At 29.1% G+C, this 10,891-nt stretch overlaps 1 protein-coding gene across 1 annotated transcript; it reads right to left on the bottom strand.

Moving 5' to 3' along the window:
• Window positions 1-2,095: 2,095 nt before the first annotated feature.
• On the bottom strand, window positions 2,096-3,981 carry LOC105633992 (gibberellin 2-beta-dioxygenase-like). Its single transcript, NM_001306033.1, is given in 3 exon segments — window positions 2,096-2,578; window positions 2,855-3,203; window positions 3,352-3,981. Coding segments are annotated over 3 exon segments (1,020 nt in total). The 5' UTR covers window positions 3,756-3,981; the 3' UTR covers window positions 2,096-2,311.
• Window positions 3,982-10,891: the final 6,910 nt, after the last annotated feature.

The raw sequence follows: 10,891 nt of genomic DNA, 5'->3' as shown, positions 1-10,891 counted from the left end.
CATCAGCTCTGATACCAGTTATTGGGCCCTTTTAACCAATTAAGAGAAAATAATTACGGCAGCGGAAAAATAGAAATGGGACACACAGAAATTTACGTGGTTCACCCTTAACTGTTTAGGGCTACGTCCACGGGACAAACTCCGAATCATTCTTCCACTATTAAAAATAGTAGGTACACAAAGAGAGTAATACAAAAATAGTGGCACACAAAGTGTTTCCCAAAAACACTCCAAAATAATCCTCACTATTTTTCTCTCCCTCGTTTTTAGGAAGCCCTTCCTAAAACGCTAACACTCTCTTGCTACATTTTCTCTTTCTGCGTGTGTTAACGCGTAGGAATGCCGTGTACAACTCTTTCAAGTTGCACCGCCCATGTGCAGCAATTCAAAACCATCACTGTTGAACTGGCTGCTCCTATTTTTTTTTCTTACTTTCACACATGTGGGTCCCATTTAAGTGGGCACACCACAACATAAAATATATAGAGCCAAATTTTAGATTTTGGGTATATATATATATATATATTTTATTTATTTATTTATTTTTTTTTTTTTTTTTCAGGCTATGTCCTGCTTGGATCAAATTTTCCACTCTCTTTCTTCCTAAACGCGTCACTCCCTAGAGTCGTACGCATGCCCTGTGACCACATTTTGCTACATACGCAAAATTTCACTAGTGGTCCTCTGAATATGACCCTTCTTTTACTAGTATGACAGAATGCCTCACTATATTTGCTGATATTTTCCACGGGAGACCAAATTCAATGTCGATATCTTTGAATTCCAGATATTTAATTCACATTATTCTTTTTTTCTTTTTTTAATAGAAATTAAAAGTTGATTAGTCAATTTGAAATTAGTTAGTTATGATAGGTAAATAATGTTAAGTGTGAACGAGAAATAGAGTTATTTAATTGATTAATTAGTGTAGAAAATAATGAAATTGCTGAGTCAGAAAAGTGGGAGCGAGTAAGATAGTGAAATGCACTTGGATGGTCAATACAAACTCTTTGGGAGAGTGACTTGACTTTTTCAAGTATACGTACCTTTCCCTTTCAGAATCTACTAACGCCTCCATATTAGGTAGTAGGGTCTCCCTTCAAAAACCATGAGCTGCAAATAATAATAATAATAATAATATTTTTCTTTTCTTCAAAACATTACTTTCAACGAAGAATTCTAGTCATTTTAGGACCTCTTGTCATTTGAAAAAAAGAAAATCAAATTACATTCCAATCACTTGCTTACATTTGGAGCATTCTTTAGAAAGTCTTCTTTTTCATTTCTTTCATCAAATAACCTTTAGCTTAATTGCGGTAAAGTTATTGTCGTTACAAATCAAGATTACATGAATCGAGTGGTTATTCTGATTATACATTTTGCATTTTTTTTTAAATTACTTTCGAGTATAATAAAATGCAATTGTTCATTTTCTTACTTTTAATGTTTCTTCTCCAAGTTTTTCATTTAGTATCAAGATTCTAGGTGCGGATGTATGAGATGAACCTGTTGGTTTGTGTTAGTTTGATTCTTTTTATTAAGTTTTTTCTAGTTTATTAATAAAATTAAAAAGTTTAAGATTAAAAAAAAAGAAGATATATTTGATTATTAGTTTTTTTTTTAAAAGTTCAAATATCATGGCACATATCCTTCATTATCCCAAATAATGAGAAGCCAATAAGTGAATCATATAATACGTGCAATAACAACTTTTATAAATCATGGAGAAAATAACTAATAATTGTAGCCATTGTTGTCTGCATAGGTGGGCCAATTGGGCTTATTTGAAAGAGATTAACATTATTGTGTTGAATACCAATCTACACAAACACTTTTTTGATTCATAGGATTGATGTGATGGTGATATATATATACATATATATATATATTTTTTTTTTTAAACAGAGAAGTGAGTGCAATTGGAAATCTGACCAAGCTAGAATGGGGTTTTTGCTTTCCGCATTATCTAAGAGGCGGGGAAGCCCAAAACCACTCGTTTGGTAAAAGTCATTTATAACTATTAGTTTTTGGATAAAAAGCAAAAAAATTGAGAATTTTGACACACATTTTGGATATTATAGTATACATGATGACATGACGATAAACTTGCATTAATGGCAGAGAAGCAGTTGCTGTTACATTTAAAACAAAAGAAAGATGCAATAAAAAAAAAAAAAATTCACAATACAAAACAAAAACAAAAACAAAGTAAAAAAAGAACAACCTATATGCTTTCCATCTATGGGAAGTTGAGTAAACTCTTTCCAAACCTATTTTGAGCATTGATTTAAAAAAAAAAACAAAAAAACCCCTAGATATTAGCTAAAATAGCCTGCATTTTCTTTTCAAATAGGCCAAGCCTGTAATCAGCCAACCTTGACTTGTAAGCTGAGCTTTTGTATTCATACCATGTAAACTGCTCATATAAGCTTTCTTCACCTTCTGCCAAAAGAGAAGGAAAAGGAGCAATCTTTTCACTTAAAGGTGGACCACCAAAGTAGATCATAGAAATTCTTGATTTCATATTGTCAGCCAAAACTCTGTGTTTCACGCTCCTAAACCTTCCATTAGTCATTACCTGCACACCCAGAGGCACAAAATTCATTAAAAACATGGAAATAACAAGTACCCTTTTTGTACTCTTCAAATCTTATCTCAACTTAAGAGTATGAGTCAAAGCTTAAATAATTGATTAGATAATAAAATACTGATTTTATGAGAGAGAAAGTGCAGGTTTTATATCCTATGTCCAAAATAGACAAGTATGGAATTTTTTTTTAAAATATATAAATATAAAATAAAAATAGAAGTGTCATCAAATCAAATAAAAAATTTTAAAAGAATTAATAGGTACCTGCAAGGCATCACCAATATTGATGAAAAAAGAGGTCTGATCAGGTGGGACTGAAACCCAAGTCCCATCTCTCAGACAGATTTGCAGGCCAGTTGTGTTGTTAGATCTTAAGACAGAAATTATCTGTGGGTCTGTGTGCTCCCCAAACCCAATCAAGTTTCTACCACTCAATGCTTGAAGCTCCGGGCATGGCGGATAGTAATTTAGCCTGAAACATGAATCGCTCTTCTCATCGCTTACCAGCTTACTCAACACATTTCTTGGTTCAATCCCTAATCCGTCTGCCATCAGTTCCAATACTTCATATGTCATTCTTTTTACTTCCAATATATAATCTTCCACTGCAGAACTGCACATATACATAAAACGTAAAATGTTATTCGTTTATTTTTATCAAAGCTGAAATTTACGTTCTTTCCTCTGTTTTGCTCTGTTTTGTGTGAAACAGAGCAACAAAGCAAATAAGTAACTAAGTTTGGAGGTGAATAGAAATTTACCGGAAATTTTGTGGGTTTTCTTGGAAAATGGAGAGAGTTTTATTACAGTTGACTTGAGGATTTGTATTAAGGAGGAGGTATTCAATCCAACCAACATCACCATTTGGGCCAATTCTTTTGTTGCCATATCCAAAAGGGTCAGGCGGCCCTGCTTTGTCTTTCTCTGACTGAGGAAGATTAAAGAAATTCATAGCCAGATATTCTAATCTGGTCATGAACTCAAATGGGACTCCATGATTGACCAATTTGAAAAACCCAAACTCCTGACAAGCTTCAACTATGCGTGTTTTGGCTTCTGGGTCTTTTAAGTCTATAACTGGAATTCCAGTAAATAAGCCATTAGTAGGCTTGCATGTTTTCATTGAAGAGTAATGGTCTAATGCTGTCTGTGATAGAACCACCATGGCTATGCTTTTCGGCTTTCACGATATAAACGCAAGAAAAACCAAAAACGAGAAGGAAAAAGGAAAAAAGAATGGTCCGAAGAAGAGGGAGAAGAAGAAGGTGAGATTGGGTTGCACAGATTGTCGAGCTTGGCGGGTTATATATGGGCAAATGGGTGAGGAAGCTAATGCATGAGATGAGAGAGGGAGGAGGGACAGAGGCGTTGCTAACTATAAAGAGGGAGCCATCTGGCCTTGTGTGTCTGCTTGGCATTTATGCTATCGAGGGAGTGAAATTGCTCAGATTTTTCCTTTTCTTTTTCTTTTTTTTTTTTCTCTAGAAATTTTATTGCCTAGTAGTATTTGATAAATGAAAAATCTAAACCTCAGCCTAAAATTTTAAAAATATAAAATTTGACATGTGGGGTCCCATGTTTAACCTAGCCCAACACATTTCACATAAAGGAAAGAAATAAATTTCAGTTTTTCTATTATTATTTTACAAAATCAGCAAGTCTTAAACCTTAATTTACATAAAAGGAAATAACAAAATGTGGTAAAACAATTAAAACAATTTTTCATTTAATAAAAAAAATATAAAATCAACTTTCCTTAAACAGATTATAGATTATCAATTATATCGTATGTTTTTTTTTTTTTTGACGATAACTATTCATAATGATATTTTCAGGAAAAAAAAAAAAAGAAACATTAATACAACAATTGGTGCACTTTATTTAAGTTGACAATAAAAGAGGCTGCTACCAATGGTTATGGCGTATTAATTATAAGAATTAGGAATACTATTTCAATGATTTGACAAGAGAACAGCACTTCCCATTTATACTTTTTATCAATTATCAATTTTTTTTATCAATGAAAATGAACTTCTCTATTTGATTGACATGTGAGCATAGTCAATGCCACGCGTATATAGTAGCCTACAACCTATATACTACATTTTCAGTATTTAATTTTTTTTTTCTTTTCAAAAATTTAAAACGTTTACATTTTTAAATGTTGCTTTCTTTTTTCTCTTTTTACCCGATATACTATACTACAGTGATATATTTTATAACACTGCAATTTAAATAAACTTCTCAATTGATGTAATGGATAAAAAATTTATTAATTATTAATATTTATACAAAATATATTGACAAGTTGTTAGAGGGTAGTAAACGATTTCAATCCTATCAAAATATAAGTTTGATCCTTGAGAAGTATACTTTATTGAAAAGAGACAAAAAAGACCAAGATAATAACCTCCTAATTATATAAAGTGATACACAGTTTCGAGCGCAATATCTTTAATCTTAAAACGTAGTATTTTAAAATTTATAAATAATTAAATGTAATAGTTTACAAGCTTCTTTATGCTTTATGTATTATCGGTTGCTTGCTAAATTGCCTCTTATCATTGTTAGAGAATAAAATCACCCATTCGTAATTATAAATAAGAATATATAATTTAATTTTAATAATATATGTTATATGTTTATTAAAAATAAAATATCTCTTATTTTAATAATTATAAATAAGAGTTTCCTTCCCCCTTGGGAGTGTCGTAGTTAAGCTTGTGTTTATGTATGGTGTAGGTTGGATTCAATGCACAAACGTTACTATTTATGCATGTCTCATATCACACATGACATCAATTATAAAGTGGAGAATGCCAAATCACATTCAAGTTCTTCAATGATAACATTCCAATGACTGGGATCGAGTTCTGGAGTCGACGAGGAAAAAAAAAAAAGAAAAAAGAAAATTCTCCTTTTCATTACGATGGGTCTTTATAAGTGGGTCACTGGGAAAAAATAAATGAAAGTGTTGAATTGAAGAAAAGGGGCTTGTCAAATTCAAAAGTATATTTAAATTTAATGGTCCATAAATTGCAAGAAAACCACATCTCATTCTCTATAATTGGAAGTTCAAGATTTGTTTTCCTAGATTTATTTGAGATAATTAAGTGGTTATTTATTAAAAAAAAATGAGTGGTCAATTCCAAGCTGATCTGTAATTGGCTTTCCTTTTCAATCTGTTTTAAGGAAAACAATTTCTGTTTTGCGTTCTGATAAAATCTTTTGGGCGCCCTGTACAAAAGGGGGCAGGGATTCTCTACAGTTGAGTATAGTCTCCAAATCCAATAATGCTTCATTATCGCAAATTGTAGGCTATAAGCTACAGACCCACTAGGATTTGGACGGTGTGCCTAAATCACATATTTAACATTTCTTTTGTATGCTAGATTAAAATTATAATTACTCGTCAACAGTGACATGACAGAGCCATAAATTAAAATTAAAAAGATTAAAAATTTTACTATTTTAGTGGATAAAATTAAAAAATTTTAATATTTTATAGCTGATTTGTTTTAAAAAAAAAAAAAATCTCTTAGGAGGGAAGGGGGCCACCCCTAGCTCCATCAATGATTGTGAATTTACTGTATAGTATTTTACCAAGAGATATGATAATTAAAATGAAGATAAATTGTATTTTCAAATGAATTTTATTTACAAAATACAAAATAAAGTTCGAGGTTTAAAATTTAGAATTGTTAACGTCAAAATAACTTTACTTAAATATTATACTAATGAAGTGTAATCTATTAATTAAATATCTAAATTTTATTTAAACAAAAACTTTAAAAAATTAATTGAAATAATATAGCATTCATTTTATGTTTTATTAAAATAATTTGAAAAAAAGAAGAAGAAAATATATTATGTAAAAATGAAAAATTCTAGATAAATTAATAAATTATGTCTTTGATATTTAATTTTTTAATTATGCTATTTTTTTTTATAAAACTTGTAAGTCAAGAGTACTCTGACAATAATATTTACTATTTCTTTAGCCCTATTTGACAATAATTTTCATATAATGCTTAGGTTATATAAGATCAAAATACTACATCTTTTATTTATATGTGTTTAGATTTTGAGTAAGCAAATTATAAAATGTCAATTCTTTAACATTTCATTTGAATTCTAAAATAGTTTGAATTGTTGCGCAGTAATAAAATTGAAAATGAATATGAATAGTTTTTAATCATATTAATTTTTCAGTCAAAACTATAAGTACTACATGAAATTTTCGGTTTTTTCCTCTTTTCCGATCCCTTTTTTATAGGTACAGAATTCTATACCTCTAAATTAAGTGAGAAAGAATTCTTGCCGGTTCATCTCACAAGTTAATGATATTAAACCAATTAATTTTACCCAACAACAGTTTATCACAATGTGTCATCTTGCATGTTAGGAGGTATGCCCATATTTAGAATTAAATAGATATAGCACTATATCTATAAAAAGTAATAATGTCCTAAATTAATAATCTCTGTAATAATTATTTACTGTTCCAACTTAAAATTAATTTATATTCAATTAATACACTCGTCAAAGCAAATAAAAAAATTATTAATTTATCGGATGATTAAATTTTTATTTGCAAAATTTTTGCTTAATGTTATCTTATTTTTAAGTAATAGAATTTTTATGATTGAAGATATATTAATTAACTTGTAGATGTTCTGTAGTATATGCATATCCAAGCTAATTGTCATCCCTTTGAATACGGATTAAGTCGCTCTCAGCCATTACTATCAATCATTTTGAGTGGGGAAATAAAAGGAGCTGAGCTTCTCCTTTCACGTCTTATTCATTCAGCAATGATCCTTTTCTAATTAAATATTTTATCAAGTTCTGATATCAAATAATACGAAACACATTTTTATTAATTCATCGGTCTTATCAATCCCTTTACTTAAAAATTTACGTTTTGAGGTCGCTTACTGCCACAACACCTCTTTATTGATGTTAAATATTCAAAAAATGTTAATTTTCGCTGTAATGTGGGTTTATACTCAAGTCAAATATACACTTATTGTTATATTAATTATGCAAACACATTAGTCTAATTAATTTTTTTTTTTGGGTCAAAGAAATTATTTTATAAGAAATTTTGTGAAATATCCAAAGTAGATATGCATTAGATGAGTGATGAGGACATAATAAGTCATAGGTTGCTATCAATTAAGTAAAGCATAAACAAATGATCATCCAAAGAAAAGACAAATAATTATCTTTGGGATCATTCCTACAAAGATTTGAGTAGTAAGAGTGATTAATTATAATTAGCACTAACACAACAAGACTGATCTTTCTAAGGAACAAACTTTGAAAAAAATGTCAGATCAATAAGGACAACTAGTCAAGGGAAGAATGATGCATCCTAGAGACAAAGATTTTCACTTACCTCCACTATATTCTTAATTTAAGATTATAATTATTATTTTCATTTTAAAATACTTTTAAACACAAGTTCACAAGTTGGCAAGTTGATCATCCTTGTGTGATTTACAATTGCCTCCGCACATTTAATTATATTTTTAAAAAATAAGTGATTGAATTCTTTAAATTTTATTAAATTCGTAGTATTATTTTGTTTTCCATAATAATTTTGTCTCTGGATGGTTACCATTACTGAGCAGTTTTAACGATCACATTAACCGAATTTAAATATAGTTATATAAAGGTTAGAATTATATAAACAAAATATAAGGTATCAATTATTACCGATAATATATATATATATATATATATATATATATATATATATATATATATATAAAAGGTATCAATTGATATAATTAAAAAACTAATAAAAAATTATAAAAATGTTAAATAAAGGATTATTTTTATCATTTGGCCATAAAAAAAATTAAATTAATTGGTATTGTATAATAAAACAAAAATAATGCTTCTTGTAAAAGAATAGTGATATTTGGTTTATCTTGATCATATTTGGTTTATCTTGATCATAATATACACCTCATATATGGTTAGATGTTTTTTTTTTATTTTTTTGTAAACCACCGGTATCCGAATCCTGTTACTAGAGACCACCTAATTCGACTCGGAGATTAATCACAGTTAAACTCTTCACTCTTCTCTCCATTAGCATAAATATGTGAGTTTGTGGTTTAAACTATTTTTTTTTTTTTTTTTTTTTTTCGGACAAGCATTATTCTAGATGTTTTGAACAAAAGTTCAGTATTGTTTAATTGTTTTGACATTTTATAACTTCGACAGGTAAAATTTACTTAAAAAATAAATTCTAATAATATGTAACCAATTTTTTCAATAAATTATTATTGTTATTATTTGGAAAAAAAGGGAAGTAAAGCATAAGACATTACAAGTAAGAATGAGAATAAATTATTTTTCTTATCATTACTTCAAAACAACAATGCTAAAAACTTTTACATTTTGGAATCATCACTTCAAACCCTAATTTCCTCTTTTTGAATAAAAAATAATGAAAATTAGCATATCATCTTGTTTTTATGATGAAACCCTATGAAGTTTGGACAGCTTTCATTATTTTAGTAGTAATTGACAATGATTTTTTCCTCGATTATCTCCGAAAACCCAAGAAAGTACTAGGTTATATCGATCAAGAGGATATATTTATATACAAACATCATTATTACTCGTGAAAAAATGTTCATAAAGAACATAGTACTTTCATTATATCTTAGAGAGATCAAAATGAAAAGGAGTCTGTAATTTAATGACTCATTCCAAGGTACCTTAAAGTTTTCAAGTTATCCAATGAGTGTGTAGGAGGACACTTAATATGATGATTAATAGAGTGACCACCTCGTTTCCTTTTGTAAACTTTGGAGTTTGATTGGACAAGAATGACTAAGAATGCAAATTCTTTTTATATTAAACGTTAACTCATTTGATTATACGCTAATGATCTCTTTATCTTCATTATTAATGATCAGAAAGAACGCCAACTTATGTTTAAATAGTTGTCTGTTAACTATAAGAAGAACTATCACATCATGACCTAAGACATGATGTATAAACATGAGTGGTGATAGTAATGCGTTATAATCATCAACAATATAAAAAGCATGCGAATTAATTTCGGATATTTTTTTTTGTTTATATTACAGATATTCTGAAGATATTCTCAACTCGTTGAGGTTCAAATTTAAGGATTTGAATTGCTAAAATTCATTACAGGATAAATCACTGTCTCTCGGGCTCTCAACTGATTTTACCATAGAAGCTAACAATAGACAAAAGACTTGCGCCTTGTATGCCCATAAAAAGGAACTACTGTTGAGGGTTTTCTCCATTTGTAAGGATGGAACACTCGACCTCTTATTATAATTAATTTCACTTTTTTTTTTGAGCATGTAAACGTATAACCATGGTTGAGAAAAAAAATTAAATTCTCTTTTTATTAATTAATTTTAACTCGAATTTAAAGTGTATGATTTCATAGTCATGAAAATAATCGAAATATAGACACCTATAATTCTAAATTTATTGTTAGAAAAATGGATTATAAGCATGATAGGGTAGGATAGATTCTTTTTCTATCAACTTCAAACACATTCAACATCCCACTCCTTCAAACACCAAAAAGAATGTTTGGGTGCAGGTAAAGAGGAGCTTTCAGAAGATATGGTATCTCTCTGGTCATTTTCTATGGATGCATGCATATATTGGAAGGTATAATATCTACACTCTGTCCCTAACGGTAGTACTAGTTCTCTACAAATATAATAAAAAAAAAAATAAAAAAAAGAATAAATGAAGGAAATTGTACAAGGTCAATGACAAATTAATTAATATGCATAATTACTTTAATGTGTGTGTGTGTGAGTCACAATTAACATGCTAATCATCCTTTTCTTTTGGTCAATAATGTCAAGGTCAGATGGGTAGGATAAAATCAAAACGCTACACATAATGATGATATTTATTCATTCTTTTGAAGTTTTGGAAATCATAAAAGATGCCATTGGGACATGTAATTAAAGTTACTTGCCTGTCTAGAGAAGAAATTGGGTGGCTTGAAAATGAAAATTTTTGAAAAGATATGCGCGGCTAGAGCTACCCATGATCAAATTTGTTGACATTTCTAATATGGACTTGATGTATAAAGAATTTGGTAATTTTATTTTAATTTCTTTTTCTTCATATCTAATATTTTTTAAATGTGTTTGAATTCAAAAATATTTTTACAGTATTAGATTATCAATATTTTGTAAAATTCATGAAATTTTTCAAAGTTTATGAAATCCTAAAAGCTCTATGTTTTTACATTTTGGACGATGTGGAAATTCAGGCAAA

Source organism: Jatropha curcas, chromosome 11, assembly GCF_041381405.1.
Source record: "Jatropha curcas cultivar XTBG-Jc1 chromosome 11, XTBG_Jcur_1.0, whole genome shotgun sequence".
Lineage (NCBI taxonomy): Eukaryota > Viridiplantae > Streptophyta > Magnoliopsida > Malpighiales > Euphorbiaceae > Jatropha > Jatropha curcas.
Note: the sequence above shows the minus strand (reverse complement) of the source record. Positions and strands in the feature narration are given on the sequence as shown.